This window comes from Falco cherrug, chromosome 9 (genome assembly GCF_023634085.1).
Source record: "Falco cherrug isolate bFalChe1 chromosome 9, bFalChe1.pri, whole genome shotgun sequence".
Lineage (NCBI taxonomy): Eukaryota > Metazoa > Chordata > Aves > Falconiformes > Falconidae > Falco > Falco cherrug.
Window position 1 is genome coordinate 33,451,222 of NC_073705.1, and position 16,558 is coordinate 33,467,779.

At 43.3% G+C, this 16,558-nt stretch overlaps 1 protein-coding gene across 11 annotated transcripts in view; it reads left to right on the forward strand.

Moving 5' to 3' along the window:
* Positions 1–16,558, forward strand: part of ARHGAP22 (Rho GTPase activating protein 22) — a 151,518-nt gene that overhangs the window by 129,343 nt on the left and 5,617 nt on the right. For all 11 annotated transcript variants that reach the window (XR_008734011.1, XR_008734012.1, XR_008734013.1 and 8 more), the window contains 4 exons: positions 1,893–2,025; positions 6,704–6,777; positions 8,592–8,713; positions 11,503–12,403. Coding sequence is in view for 7 of the 11 variants with exons in the window: in XM_055721234.1 (XP_055577209.1) it covers positions 1,893–2,025; positions 6,704–6,777; positions 8,592–8,713; positions 11,503–12,403 (1,230 nt within the window). In the remaining 4 variants the exon portion in view is untranslated. The remainder of the gene's footprint in view (positions 1–1,892; positions 2,026–6,703; positions 6,778–8,591; positions 8,714–11,502; positions 12,404–16,558) is intronic.

Genomic DNA, 16,558 nt, shown 5'->3' on the forward strand with positions numbered 1-16,558 from the left:
GAGTAGTGTGGCAGCTGAGAGTCCCCCAGAAATCACCTTTTTCTCTTTCCACCACGTCCACTGTGACTTGTAGGCCCAACACTAGTCTTTGATGTGTGTAGTCACAGAGAGAGATAAGGGAAAGCCAGTTCCACCCTGGCTAAGTGAAATGCTTTTCCTCCTAACAAGCATAATTTTCTCTATGCGTAACTAAAACTATCCATGTATGGCCTGGGATGCCTAGGCAGTGGCAAATATTTTCTGCAAGTCTGAAATCTATATACTTGTTTCCAAGTCGGGTACACTGAAAAGAATATTCTTTTTTTTCCCAGTTGCAGTGAGTGCTCTTAGCTGCCTTCTGTATCTATGGTGATCTTAAAAATGTTAAAGCCTGCCTGCCCCATGGTGGATCAGGTCTTTGGGATGACTGATAATTAAAATATTTATTTTTAAAATGCTTTTCCAATTTGGGTTTTAAATGCATATGTATGTTCTTATGAAAGACAGGTGTTGCTGTTTTGGAAGCACGTACAGCAGCCTGCTCCTATTGCAGTTCCATACCACTGAAAATTTGGCTGGATTTCACATGGCCTTGTGGATGAAACACTAACCACAGCCAGTGGACCTGAAACTTTTGTCTGGGCTTTGCTTCTGAGTGCTAGTCATCCACCATACACCATCCATGGCTGAAACTCCATACTAAAAAAAAAGAAAGAAAAAAAAAAGAATAAGGGTACTGTCCTCATTTGCAAAGCATTTATAATCTCCTGTAAAAAACCACTATGTGGAACTATGGTATTCTCAACTATGATGGAGCTGTTTAATAGGAACAGCATTATCAGGGTTAGTAGCAAGTGGCAGCTGCTGGCAGCTTCCTATTGTAATTTTTCCTGTTTTGTTTTAAATGTGTGTTCCAAAACTGCTTAAAAACATACCAAGTAGAAGAGATTCAGCTCTTAGAGGTGAGGATGTGAAGTTCTGTTGCCCAATGGTTACTGGTATGTTTTTCTCAGAGTTCTTAAAAGACCGTCAGGGCAATGGTGGGTAGTGAGGAGCTGGTGACAGAATCTATTTGAACTTCCAATGATCGAAACCTTTGAGGAGATCATCTGCAAAAATTAACCAAGTTATACCAGAGGAGACTTGGAATGAGGGAGAGGTATCGCCATACATCAAAAGCAGAAATTGAAAGGAAAGAACAACAGGTGCATCTTCATCATGGCACCTGACACCTCAACCCCAACTTAAAGCAGAGAGAGAAGAGGAAAAAGAAGTTCCTGGAGTGGGAAAGAAAAGACAAGTTGATATCCCAGCATAACACATGGGCTAAGAAATGCCAGATAACCCAGCCTGGGGAAGGAGATGTGACCACAGCCATGCCACCATGCCAAATCACAATAGAGGGCCTGGAGGAAATATAGCTTCCTGCATTTTTTCTGAATGACTGACCAGGACACCTAGGAGCCTAGCCCATCAGACAAACATGGGTGCTGTCTGGGGAGCATATCAGGCAGGAGGGATCAGTGAGAGGATCAGAGGTTATGTGTGATTGCATAAGGATCCAGAGCTCTGTTGTCCAGTGCTCTGTGATCACTGTGCACTTTGCTGGACTGCATTGCTCACATTCCTGATTCACATTGACTGAGGAACCACAGCACCATTCTACCTTAAGCAGTATCCCTTCCACTGCCCATATTGCCTGAGATGCATTTGTATCTTGACAAAATGGGAGATTTCAACTGTTCCTAGGTAGACACCCTCCTGCCTAGTACAAACATGTGGCAGAACAGCTTCCTTACATATGCCTACTTTGTCCCTGTCCCTAAGAGGGACCTTGATGCACCCCAAACGAAAGGCGTCGACCTTTGGGGTAGTGTGGGTTTCTAAATTTCCTTCCCTCTTCTCTATTGCAGCAACACAGATGTTCACACTGTGGCGTCCCTCCTGAAGCTTTACCTTCGAGAGCTGCCAGAGCCTGTCATCCCCTTTGCCAAATATGAAGACTTTCTTTCTTGCGGACAGCTACTCTCAAAAGATGAGGGAGAGGTCAGTGATCCTTCTAATCTGCATTCTTCTACCTCAAATGTTGTTCCTAAGACTCAATTTAGTACAGCTTTCTTCTTATCACTCTTCAGTCCTGATTCAAATCAATGAAGTTCCTGGGAATGTTCCCCTGAATTTTCCTGAAATCATGAATTGGACATTAATATCACAGACTCCTGCTTGAAACAGGAATTTTTTGAAGTCTTTAGCCTGGTGCTTCTTTCTTCTGAACAAAGCTGTTCTGTATCATAATGAGCAAGAGATGTAAGGCAGGATATCTGGGTTCCTTTCCCAGCCTTGCTGTTAACTCATTAGCAAGCTGTATGAAGTCATTCCCTTTTCCTGTGTTTTCAGTTTCGTGTATCGGAACAGCATGTTCTGCTTCCCAAGTTTTTGGTGGATGAGGCATTGATCAGTGTGATGGTCTTTGTATTTCTTAGAGGAAAGGCACTGCAGAAGGGCAGGCTATTATATTATCCCAAAACAGGGAAAATAATGCTAAGAATACTTTGCCAGAACCTTCTTACGATGTTCCTCTCTTTGGTTTCCAGGCAAGGGAAGGGGCTGACAAAAACCTCCAAGTCTGTGGCAATCATGGAAATTTTGATTCACTGCTTGGGAGGAGCAGGATAATTTACAATATGATTGATTGATCTGTTTCATCCATATTGTTCCTCTTGTGGTGATGCCTGAGCTCCTTGCTGACTGCAAAGGCACGTTGGATCTGGTCTAATGTGGGTGGAACTGTGCCACCTTCTAAAACAGAGATTTAAAGAAGCTGTAAAGGTTGTTACTAGTGTCAGCTAAAGAAGCAAAGGCCTGAGGGCTTGTAAGTCGTAGTCCAGAGTTCTGTCCCTTTTCTCTGTGTGGCCTCAAGAGCATGCTCATATCTTTGTCTCTGGTGGGGACTGTAAAAGAGCTTGGGGTTCACCTTTAGTTCAAGTGGCAGAAGACTCTGCGGCAGAAGTCCTTTATGATGCCCATAGGAAGATGCTTGCTTGCTTGCATGCATCAAACGTAGCATATCTGGTAATGTCGATTTTTTATGGATAAAAAGCAAGTTTTCCACTATCTGTACTCACATGATGTATCCTCTAGCCAACTCTAAGAAAGCAAATTTCTGTACATGACACAGTGTATTACTGCACATGGATATGCATTTGCATCCTAGACACAGCCACATCAATGTGCCGGTGCACTAGTCTTGTCTTTTAATAGTATAGGTATGTGCCTACTAGCTCTAAAACTTGCTCATTTTCTGCCTTATTCTCAGTCAACTCCGGCATCTCTGCAGGGTACTATGCTGCAAACAGCACAATGGTGGATTTCACAAGAAATGGCAGCAATTCTAAGGCAGTGGAGCTGGTTTCATTTTGGTCATGATATGTGCAGACTGGGAAGTTTTAGATCCATTAAGCACTATTGCACAAGAGTTAGAGATGCTGCCAAGTTGGGCAAACATAATTGTGTATCACTGCTCAGCTTATTAACTATGTAGTTTGCCTGATTTTGCCTGCACAGGCTGCAGCAGTTTGGGAAGCAACATCTGTGTTGGTTTTGTGGGAGCAAGGCCAGACTCAAATGACTTGTAGTGCAGTATTCTCTTTGGATTAGAAAGGTGATGAAGAGCACTAGATAGTCAAAATGAAGGCTTACAAAATAGGCTACTGCTGATAGCACAAATTTGTCTTGTTAAGATGCTGTTGTAAACATAAGCTTCATTTATTATTTTTTTTTGTCAGAAAAGTCTGGAACCTCAACAAGGGCTGTTTACTTTTTCAGAAAGGAAGGTGGAGTGCATACACCAGGGGTGGAGAGGCTGTACGTGCACAGTAGCACGCGGAGCAGAATGTAGCACAAAGTCATACTCAGCCTGTAGGGCCTGATTCACCTCCCACATAGAAAATAGCCCTACTCAAAAATGTGGTTGCATTGAAACCATAATTTTTTAGCACAAAATGATAAGCAGGGAATTTCAAAATCAAACATTTCACTTTGAAAAAGTATTTGGAAACAAAATAAAATATTATTGTAATTTGAAGTACTATTTTGTTTTTGTTTTTCACTTGGAAGTTTTGAATGAGACTTGGACTCAAAATACAATTTTCTTTAGTTTTGTATACCTGCCCCCCCCCCCCCCCCCCAAACAGAATTACTTAAGGCAAAATAGCCATTCAGATAAAATTGTTGGCATCTTATGCTGCTTCATTGTGGCCATAGACAGGAATTATTATGTTAGCGTGGCCTAATCTCCATCTGCAGCAAAAAATACTTCAGCACTGCCCTAGGCTTTCCATTTTCATTCAGACTGCTGTTCATCTTCATTCTGCACCCAAGTAATCTCTGGTGTGGGAATGCAAACAGATACATAACAGAGGCCTTTGGGTTGTGCTGAGGCTTCCAGGTATCTCAGCAGGACTGCAGTGTTAAAAAAGATCTGAGTCTGATCCCAACTAGTTAGGAGAAGGGATTGAAAATGAAAAACAATTTTACAGTAAGAATGAATGACAGATCTTCATATCTCTAAAAATTCATTTGAGTCTGAGCTGACCTGACATGGTCGTATTTTAGCCTCCACCGCTGCCTGTACTCTAGAGATACACACAGTAGTTCAGTGGGCTAAGCATATGGGCTTTGAATTTTTAAAGAGGGTCTGAATTTGGGTGAGCATCTGAAGTGTTGCTGGTTTTCCAGCTCAGCTAGAAGCTCCTAATTGGTGCTGATCTGTTACACACATTGCAAAATCCTTGGGTTTGGGATTATTCCTTGGAAAGCACGCTTCTGTGGTAAATTAGACATGCAGCATTTTCAAGGAGGTAAGAGTTATTACTGCAAAATACCATGACGAATGACAGTGCAGAGCCTCTGTTGCTTGCTAGGCTGCAGCCATAAGCATGAACAGTGCTATTTGTTAATAACACAGCCGTTTTCTAGCTTGCATTTTCCTTTACACTTCTGCTGTGGTGTTAACTAGGCTTAGCCTTCTGCCACCTGTTGGTGAGGCGGTTGGTGGTACAGATCTGTGGCAGACCTGACAGATGCTGCTGCAGCAGTAGAGAGCTTTTTTTAACCTGGCAAGTGTTTGCACCGTGACAAATAGGAAGATACTCTCTGTGTAATACCACGTTTGTGATTCCTCATGACAAAGTAAGGATGATAAATTTTTAGAACCTTTTTTGTTTCAGGTAGCACCTTGAACCTTTACGTTATGTTTCCAGCTGGTCACAACTGCCTGCAGTTTCTGTTCCAAAGCCCCTTCTTCCATCCAGTGGAGCCATAGTATTTTAACTCAGAGCACTTGAAATACAGTGCAAAAATATAATCCCGATTTCTGTATTTGAAATAAATCGGGTTACAGAGCATAATTCAAGAGGGAATTAGGTCTGTTAGCTCACCTATTTCTAGTTCAAACTCCTCACTTGAAAGCTGGATGACCTAAACAACTGACCTTAACCTTCACATCAGCAGCAGATGACCTTAATTCAAAAGTTTTTAGAAGTTTAAAAAGAGGATTGAGATTTTTAAGGGACTGGTCTTTTCTTAGTGTCTTCATTGTTGTCACTGTTAAATCAGCATAATGTTTAAGCTAAGGCATTAAAAAGGACTTAGTGCTTCTAAGAATTCTTCTTAAGTGCCTGGGTTTTACTAGAGGGCTTTTTTTTACGTTGGGACATATAGAATAAAAAAGTGTCTATACATTAGGACATTAAGGATGGAGGCAGGAATACAGACTGCTTTCTGGATCTTTCTGACTTGTGTGGACCAGAGAAATCAGGAAGATCTTGCAAAAGGGTGGCCAACAGAATTCCCTGCCTAACAGCACTTAAAAAATCAAGGAAAGTTTGAAATGAATGTTCAGCTGCACTTCTTTGGCTTGGAACCAGCTGCTTCTGGAATTTCTCCACCATTAGTTAGCAGCTATCACTCTTCCCAAACATGCTTGGGTATCTGTTTTCCCACAAAAGGCTTAATTGTCTTTAAAAATAAGCAAATCTCCAGGGCAACTGCAGCATTGACAAGAGCAAGCAAATGATGCTTGGGACTGTGGAGGGACAATAGCCTTCTGAGTCAGAAGTTTTAATTAGGTGATTTAAGTAGCTTCAGGGTTTAAGTCATTCCTCCAGCAGATGTCTCATCTTACCTTTTAATGTAAAGGCAGAAATTTTATGAGGAAGTATGTCACAGGTCAGAATGACTGCAAATGTAAGCAAGTAGTTTAAAAGGAGGTAGTTGAATTGGAATGTCATTTTGCTTTTTAAGAAAAAACTCTTTTCTGCTCAGTTGAGCATTACTGCACTGTATTTATCCTACACTCAATGCCTCAATGTTTCAAATAGTCCAGGTGCTGAAAAGGCACTTTGCTGGTACATTTATACCAATGCCAGTGGGCAGACTTTGAAGGCTAGCAGCCCCTGCTAATTGAAGGCTTCTACGTCAACCATTAAAGCTGACAGGAGAATTTCCACTCAATTTGAGAACTGAATAAAGTTCTGGACATTGGGGTTTTGGTAAGGCACAACACACTGGATGACACCTTTTATAAAGCAAAGCCTCCTTACATTATCATTTGTTGTTCAGAGTTTTGACTCTGGAAAGAGGACTTCATAGTACTGAAGAAAAAAGTCATGTCTGCTTTGCATCACTTATATTAATAGCTCTCCTTGTTTTTTCTGTTCCTCAGGGTACCCAGGAACTGGTTAAACAGGTGAAGAATTTGCCCCAAGCCAACTACAACCTCCTCAAATACATATGCAAGTAAGTGAAATTAATTAACACTTGGAAAAGTCACCAAGTTTTGTGAGGCTCAGTCTTATATGCAAATAATATACTCTGAAAGTATGAATATTTAAACATCACTTACATGTAAGTTACTGCTCCTATAAAACATGTGGAGGTGAAGGAGCAGCCTGCCTGAAGGTCTGTCCAAGAGCATCAGCCAAGCAAATTGCTGTCACCGACAGCCTTGGCAGCAGGCATGAATGATACTAATGTATTATTTCAGAAGCACTTAAAAGAACCAGTAAAGAAAGGCATTTTTTACAAGTACTGCACACTTGGAAGATTTATGACACAGGATGGGTAGCAGATGCAGTCAGAATAGCCAGTCTGTCCTCAGCTCAGGTTTAGAAGTGGATTGGGAATGGCTTCCTCTTGGAGCATCAGGGACTCTGCAGCCTTCTCTCTCCTCACCTCTCTGCTGACTCTCCCAGTTTTTGCAAAGTGGGCTGGAACCTGTTTTGGGAGCTGGAAGGGACTGTTACCTTAGATACAATGTAGTGAACTTTATGTTGTATTCTAGTCTCCGTGGTAGTCAGTCCCTTTATGGCCAGTGGGATTTGCACTTCTAGAGCAGACAGTAGACACAAACACCGATATGAAGTCCATGAATTATTCAAGAGATGTCAAACCCTTCCCAAGTGCACACAGATAGCATTTCCTAAGTGTATTTTTGTATGCTTTAGAACATTTATTTTGCTTCACCATGTGCTTCTATAGCCATTTGTTTTAATGTCTGAGCACCTCAGAACATGAATGAAGCAGTGGAATATACGCATGTTTCTAAGTGAAGAACTGGGGAAAGGAAAAGCAAGTAGAATTTGCTTCTGACTTGGTGAAGAGAACTGAGGATTCTTGGGTCTCAGCACACTGCCTGCCACAGGACAAAGCCACAGAAAAAAAGGGGAATGCCTAGAAAAGTCATGCTGCAAGTAGCAGCATTCAAAAGTTTCCCAAGTAGTGCAGAATGACAAGGAAATCTTTTTCCTGCTGCCAAAACCCATCCAATCATCCAAAAAATAACAACAGTTTAGGAAACAATGTACACTTAACTTTTGAGGCCACCTAGTCCTATTTTCTGCTGTTGTAGGTCTGCATGTCATGTAGTCCTTTTTACAACTTGGCTAATTAGATACAAGCTATTTAGGTGTTTGTTACAGCCTTTCTCTTAGTACAACTCCTGCTGGGAGTTTGTTCCAAATTACAGAACATGAACTGTTAGAAACTTTCTGCTGATTTCCAGCTCATACATATAGATAGCCAGTCTGTCTGGACTTTTTCATGTGCTACCTTTGGCTTGCACAGTCTTTTCTTGTGTTGGTGTTTGCCCAGCTGATGCATTCACAAGAAGCATTTGGGTTACCTCTTTACCTGTATTTTGCTAATTCAAGCCACAAAGCTCTTTCCATAGGCTGCTAGTTCTAGGACAAGAAGATGAGTGAAATGTCTTTTTACCTCTTTTATATCTGTAAGTGAAAACTGGCAGAAGTCAATCTGTGTAATTGGAGAATTCCTATAAAAATGTGAAAGTCTGTTCTATCGTACCGATTTGAAGGCTGGATCCCTGGTAGACTGGTACTTTTGGCAGAAACCATCGGGTCCACTCTTGTTCATACACTAGGAGGGACCTGGGGTTATTACTTAGTATCTAAGCTGCGTTAGTCCCTAGAAGCATTTCAGGTATCAGAATTGTATAAAGATAGGACAAAACGGTTCCTGCCTCAGAATGACTACAGTCTGAGAATTGAGTGACTTACTCCTCTCCTTTGATTTTCCTGGGGGGGCTTTTCAAGGTTCCTTGATGAAGTTCAGGCTCACTCCAGCGTTAACAAGATGAGTGTCCAGAACCTGGCTACAGTATTTGGACCAAATATATTACGGCCCAAAATGGAAGATCCAGTGACTATGATGGAAGGTAGGTACCACTTTTGTGAGGTAACACACCACCTGTGTTTTGGGGCTGTAAGAGTATTCTGAAAGGCATACATTCATTGGTAGCCGTATCACTTGACTGCACAGTCAGCAACAAGTCAAGCAATCCCTTTCATCAGTGCCTGTGAGGGGATGTACCGGCTGGCCTCTGTTATCCCACTCACCACTGGCCTGGGTGTCTCTCCTCTCCACTACATGGAGACCCCTGTGCCCTGTTGCAGGTTGTTATGTGAAACTCTTTTTGAACCCACTGCTGCAATGAAAGCTCAAATATTCTTCAGAAGTATCATGTTTAATTACCAAACTGCTACCATTTAGTACCGGTGCATTTCGGTGGTTAGACAGCTACCTGTAAAGGACATCCAGGTCACAATGAAGCAGGTACTCTAGTTTTTGCTGTGTCACAGTGGCTATAACTACATGTCTTAGAAGTGCTGTCTTCTAAACAGGCTGCATATGGGTCAGAACTTCACAGAACTAAAAGAGTAAGTTGAAAATCACTGTTACTTTTGGATGTAAAAATCTGAAGCTTGAAAATTTTTACCTCCGTGTGGGTCAGGGAATGCCCAGGAGATGATCTCTGGCTGGCTGACACTAGGGTTGGGATACAGCCTCTCTCCCAGTTGTGGCACTGGAGCACTACTCTGGTGCAAGTTTTAGCAGGGTCTTTGCATTCAATTTTGTGTGATCCTGGCAAGCCTGCAAAAAGAATCGGTGGATCCATCCAGCATTAGGTATAGATGGAGATACTGTGCCCAGGATGTCTGAACCTGTCACTGCTCCCTGACTGTAGAGGACAGCTGATGTGGTGTTCTGTGTGATGAAAATCCTTCACAGAACAAGAGCGTTATCACGCCTTAGGAGCAGCAGTGCCTTTAGCTCTGCACAGGTGACCTCTGAAAGGCACTGCAGATGTGTGCCCCACAGGTGGCAGCTCAATGTAAGGTAACAGGCCAACTTCAGAGTATGGCCTGACGTACTATAGTTGTTCAAGGTCTTGAAGCCTGCCGCAGGGTATGGGCATTATTATTAAGGGTAGCTTTGAGACCTTACCCTCAAAGCAGGGAAGGCACAAAATTGTGGGGAGGAGAAAAAGGGAGTGCAGGAGCAGATGCTGGGTTATTCAGGATTGCAAAGGTGGGCATAGCGGAAACCTCCATCTGTTGAGTGATGCTGTGACTTCCCCTAGTGGCCAGCTGGCCGGCGTGGGTAAGGCTCTTACAACCTTGGCCAACCACGTGCTTTTTGGTCAGTTGGTACAGATGACTCGGGCATTTCATCAGACAGTTCAGCTGATGGCAGCGGTGCTTGTACTGTGTGTAGGTGGCACAGGTGCCACATGCTGTGGTCTCATGGTCTCTCCTAACCATCATATAAAAATACTACGGTGACCTGACCTGGAATTCTGTATTACCACAGACCTGAACTGTAGAAAAATGGGGAACCCAGTGACAGGGTTTTTAGACTTAATCATTATACTCATAAGCAACAGCAATTGCAGTGTTTTTTTTTTATTGTTAGTTGAGGACAGAAGATTGATTAAGTAGACATAATGGAGAAGTAGAAAGACTCAGTACATTTTTTTTAGCTTCAGGGTAAGATAGGCCTGCTAAATCAACTGATACAGAAAAATACTGCTGCCAGTTCTTAACAAAACCCACTTTAATTACATCTCTTTTCAAATTTAACCCATGCATTTCAAATAGAAACATCTGAAGTTTGACAGCTAAATTATTACGAATGGCCTTATCTCCAGAGAGGTTTATTTCTGTCCCTGCTTCCGCAAACATAAGACAGAAGTTATAGGTAAGCTCAGTACCTCTCACTGTCAGGCCAAAATCTCATTATTAAATTCAGGGTCCTATTTTGAATATCTTCAAAATAGGAGCCTGAATTATTGAATAATAAGACCAAGATGTGTATCTTGGTCTTATTATCTCAGATAATACTTAAAAGATAGAATTACATATTCACTCTTTTTAAAATTTTCCTCTTTTGCAGAAAGTGCTCTGTATTAGGTTTGGTAAGTGGTGTTCTCGATTAGTTCATAATGGTCTACCCCACAACTGGAAAACAATGGCAACTCATTTCTGTGGATTTAAATAATTTTAAGTAGTTTCTGTACTTGCTGCACACTTTGTGCAGGTGCATGTATGATACAGATGTCATACTTTCTGCAAGTTTCTCTATACACTTATAGCAGAAGGCCTGAGCTGAAATTTCTGGTTTTTCAGTAAACAGTAGCTCTGGGCCTGTTAAGACTATGAAACTGGGTGCAACATAGTTGGTGAAACCTGCTGGTTTTGGAAGCTGGACAGAGAGGTGCTCCATCCCAGAAAATAGCTTAGTGTGTTCAGGTACGGCATGCGTCTCAGCACAGGACTATGCTGTCCTGCAGGGATGCAAACACTGAGACTGATGCTGGCTCTAAACCCCATGGCTTGGTGTGGTACAGTCATGCCCTTCTTTTCAGGTGTCCTCCTCCTCTGTCGTCCTCAAAGGTGTCCTTAAGCAAGCCAATTTGTTAATCATTGCTAGTGATCATGAGCTGGACTGACAACTGCATCCTTCAGTCTCGCATGTGCAGCAAAGGGAACAATTCCTGTCTCTGGCAGTCCTGTACAGAAAGGCCCAGAGCAGTTGTTTATGCAGCACATGGTGGTCACGGAGGCCCCCTCACAAGGAGCTCATGTGGCACCTCACAGGCCAGGGGGTGAGTGGCTGAGGTCTTCCACATCTCATCAGCTGCTTGCCTTTGTTTTCTCCCCACAGGTACCTCACTAGTTCAGCACCTGATGACCGTGTTGATAAGCGAACAGGGGCGAATCTTTGCTGTTCCTCAGGCAGATGTGCCTGGGAGCCAGCTAGAAATCAGGCCTGTGCGCCAGCGCAGCACTGTGGAGTGGATCTCCGAGGAGGATGGGGAGGACGGCAGGTCGGAGAACAGCATTCCCAGCCCCGCCCATTTGCCTTCCAGCAACGCTGTGTCACTAGAAGCCACTCCTGGACCTGTGGTGAAAAACGCTCCCTCAGAGCACAGTGGCAAATTGACTCAGCCTGCCACCGGCCCCAACAAGAGAGGGCAGACGCTGCCTCCGTGGAAATACTCCTTCCGCCAGCAGGGAGCACGGTCTGTGAGTCCAAAGCTGGGCAGCTCATCCTTAGATATCCCCAACCTCTCCTCCAGCGGGAACTGGTTGATGAATGGATTGTACTCTCTCCGGGGCCATCGCCGGACAGCCTCTGGGGAACGAGTTAAAGACTCGTGTTCTTCCCAGAGACTCTCTACTTACGACAACGTCCCTTCGTCCAGCCTCTCCCTTAGCACACACAGTATGGCCAGCACCACATGGTCCACATCATCATGTGAAATCTCTGTGCTGGACTCGGTCAGCAGCTGCCCAGCCTGCCGGGCCAGTGACTCTTCTGCTTTAAGCTCTCTCAAAACCGAGTGGATGACTCAGGGCTCGCTGTCTCAGGGTGAGGTCAAGACTGCAGACCTGGAGAACAGCACTGACAGGTTTGAAGCCTGCAGCAGCAGCAGTGAACAGAGCATCCTGGCTGCAGCTTCCAGAGACTCTGTCAAATGCTCTAGGGCCCTACAGAGCTTGGTGGTGGAGCTAAAGACAGAACTGAGCAAACAGAGGACTGAGTATGAAACTAGTATCAAAAGGTAATGTCACCTGCAGGGGGGACAAGGAAGTTGCCTGAGCATTACCCCTGTTTGAATGTGGGTGTGGGCTACTCAGCGTATCAGGTTCTCGGACCTGGGGTTTGGGAGACAGCAGGTTTGGTTCTGCTCTTTTCTCACTGCTCTCTGAATCTAACTTTACCCTCTCTGACCTAAGAGAGGATAAAAAAACCCGGAATTTCTGTCACACTGGGAATTCCAGTATTTCACTTTTGGTGTTTTCACTGGAAATCAGAACTGTACAGGCAATACCCTGGTCTGATTTTAGTGCCCTCAAAGCAAACACCTTAACATCTTGGAGGGAGGGATTGTGACCCAGGGTGGTCAAGCCCTACCAAGGAACTCTGATGGTCTGTGCGGGTGTGGAGTTTTGTACCAAATCAGTCTGAAACCAAGGGCTTCTTGTTCTTCAGGAAACTGATTTTGAGGTGATTTGGGGGGATGTGTGTATGTGTGGTGGTGTTGGGACAGCATCTCACTATACCTTTTTCAGCAGCCCTTTTGTGTTGAACTTGTCTAGAAATCTTGCTTTTGATTTTTGATGGACCTGTAGTGGCCCCTTGCTTATATGGCCAGCTGCTGGCACACAGCAGCAGTGAGGTGCTGCTTGTACAGCAGATACATGAACTGTGCAGTTCTTTGCTCACTCTGATGTTTAATGCACAACTGCAACTGCCGGTGCCGTGCTTTAGATCTGTGCTTAGAAAAATTCTTCCCAGTTTTCAGAAGGGATGCGGGTGAGGGCAGGGGCTGTATCAAGTATTAATAACTAGAAAGTTGTATTTATTAATTTGTGTGTTACTGTACCAGGTTTTATGAGTGTAAGCGCTCAATAGAATGACTTTCAGGCAAGTACTCAGGGAAATATGCACATGAAATATTGTTGCTTAAATGAATTAAATATGTTTTAATATACAGCCATATGCAAAACTGCACACCATACAGTAATACAGAACAATCTGGCCTGGGCTCTGCAGCACTGTACTTTGCCCTGAAGAAGGGCTGTAGTCTCATTTCCTACCAACAGTTGAGTTCTCAGCTTTGTGTGTTAAGGCGTTAATACTCCTTCCCTTGTTAAAACTTCGGTAGTGTTTACATGCCTCAATTTCCAGTCTCCCAAAGATGGTCCTGGAAGCACATATGAGTGTTCATAGGGATTGTATAGCACAGCTTTAGGCTATGTTTGTTGCCTCTTTTTTCTTGTTAGAAGTAATTTCTGAAACATGTATCTGAACTGTGATCTCTTCCAGTGGGCCAGCTGTTAAGGTAGGAATTTCACTTGCTACCTTCCTGCTTTATTTTACGATTTCCTACGGTGGTGTCTTGCCAGCCTCTGCAGCTTTTCTGGCTCTTGCATTGTAACACCTTGGTATGTGATGCTGGAAGGAGAATCAGGCCACGCTGCAGTTTCAGTTCTCCCACCTAACACCACAGAGTGGGAGAAAAGCTTACCCTCGCCTTGTTGTCTTCCAGGTAGAACAGCTGATAATACCACCAGTTGCTAGCATGGTGTGATTGAAAATAATGTGAATAAGGATGATAGCTCATGGCTTATTGGTTTTTTTTAAAATGCCCTACTGATGCAGAATGGGAGGGAAATGAGGCTATGTACCTTGCATTTAATTCTGTGGAGCTGCCCTGGCAAGCCTTGTTGCGGGGATACAGAGCAATAAACAGGAAGGAGAGCAGGCTGCAAAACTTGGAAATGTGTATGTGCACATTTTACCTGTTGCCCGGGGCAAAAGATGACTTTCCGTCTCTTACCAGTAAAACTGTTCCAATGGGGCCTTAGCTGTTGACACCAGGGGCATCCAGGAAGACTGTTCTTTGTTCCAGCTGTTGAGCAGTTCCAGCTGCTTCAGCTCTTAACACCTGCTGCTCCCCCTCAGCGGGACGGGGCAGAGTGCACTGTGGCTGGAGGGGAGGACTATAACTTGGCCAGGTCTCACAGGGCAAAGTAGCTAAAAGGAAAATGCCTAATGAACTAATAGTTTCATAAAACCAGGCAAGATGCAATCACTGCCTTTTTGTATTAAAGAGGATGACTCCAGCTGCTCAGGATTACAGCCTGAAGGATCTTGCTGTCAAGTATAAGAATTTCAAGCCAAGTTTTTCAACTCTCAAAAATTTTGCAATGTTTTTACTATATCTGCAGCAATTTACATGTGCAAAAATATGTTCCTTTTGAAACTGCATGAAAGCCCGCTCCGGTGGAAAGACAGGAGCTAACTAGCAAAGAAGGAAGGCTGCTTAGCAGGGAAACTTTGGGATGCCTCACTAGCTTTATTTTATTGAAGATAATTTAGTCCCCAAAAGTAATAATTAGTTCCTTTACAATTGTGTGTGTGCTTGTGTGGCTTGCAGAACGTTGTGTGTGTAACAGGGCATGATTTAATGAAGGAAAATAAGCTTTTTGTTGGCACTTATATAAGTGGAGGGAAAGCAGAGTCAGTACCTGCCTGGGGCAGAGGTAAGGAACACTTGCTGATGGAGAAGCTGTTATTTATCATCATCAACAGCCCATTTTCTCTCTCTTAGTCAGAGGGAGGCAAGTTTTATGGCCTTCCTGTAACCAGCCTGTTCCAGAGCATTTTCGCCCTCGAGGTTAGTATAATTATCAGGCATTCTCTGTTGAGTTTCAGTAATCCATGTTTACCACCTTGGAATCTCAAGAAACTGGAAGTATCTTGGAGACAACTATTATGTTGTGTATGTAGAAACACAGTAAGTTAAGTACTGTGACCCTACATAACTTAAGAACATGGACAGCTAGTCTAGGCTTCTGTAGCTGACCCCTAAACTTTGTGGTGGAAAAATTTAATTGGTAGCTCTGCGCTGTAGGATGTAACAGAGATGTTATAAAGGGGGTGCATAAGGAAGCATCCTAGCTTCAGGAGAGTCTTCTTCTATTACAGAAGACAGCTGCTACCTGGGCGATGAATGTCTGTCTTCATCAGGATGGGCAGTTTTTTGCAGACACAGTATACATTTCTGTTCGCTTATCTGTGCAGCAGGTGGTCTGCCAGACTTGACCAGCATGCCTGTATGTGACTTTCCCAACAGCTTAGAAAGTTGTCACAACGTTCACATTGCCACCCTTAGCTGTGTGTGAAGGAAGTTTAAGGGGATGCACTGCATTGCCTGCATAATTGCCTCTTGGTGGTCACAAAATGGAATGTAGACACTTCTGGTACTGTCACAAAGATCCTTTGTTGTTGTTGTTGAGTCTGTAGCATGCCCTTCTTGACTGTCGTTTACTTTGTCTAAAACCAACCTATTCACAGTCTCAGTGGGAAGCCAGGCACCCTAGCTTCACCGTTGGGTATTATACCGATCAATGAACTGAAGAGGTGGGGTGGTATCTTTTTGTTTTTCGTTTGGGTTTTTTGTTTTTCTCCCCCCACCCCCCCTTTTTTTTTTCCCCCCCAAGTTATAGGGTAGACATTTTTCCTAGGAAAAGCCTAAGTTTTACAATCATATTCCAGTGACCAGAAATTCCTGTCTGGATTATACTGTCTCCTGTGTATTAACACCACTACTCCTGTCTTACAATCAGGAAATGTGATGGGGAGGACAGCAAGTGATGTGCCTTTGGCACTTGTTTCAAACCAAAAAAATATGAACTTTGTTCTCTGACGTCCTTAGTGAAAAGTTCTAAGGCTTGCATTAGAGCTTTGTGCCAACTTACATTTAAGATTTGTTCTTCAGATTCTTCCTCATATGAAATATTGTTTTTTGTAAAATCTTGTACAGTGTGAAAAAATTTTATTCCCCCATCAGTCAGTGGGGGACCTTTACAGAAAATACTGTAAAATGGATGGTAAGGAAGGACTGAGACCTCATGCCTACACCTAAGCTCCAAGGACGTTTTTCTCTGTATTGGATCTCCACACAGGAAACACAGTATCAGGATGAAAACAGAGGTTAGAAGATTATTTTGGAATTACATATTTGAACTCAGCCTTACTGAGAATACATCTACTCAGATATTCAGTCTGTTGCCCCAAAGTAAGCACTGTTTAACACTTGAGCATATTCTCTCAAGATACAAACAGAGGAGGCTTCAGCTTCCAAGGAGGCTCTGTCCTTAAACTCAACATTAATGACACTGCCATTAGTGCCTTCCTCTAAAACTTT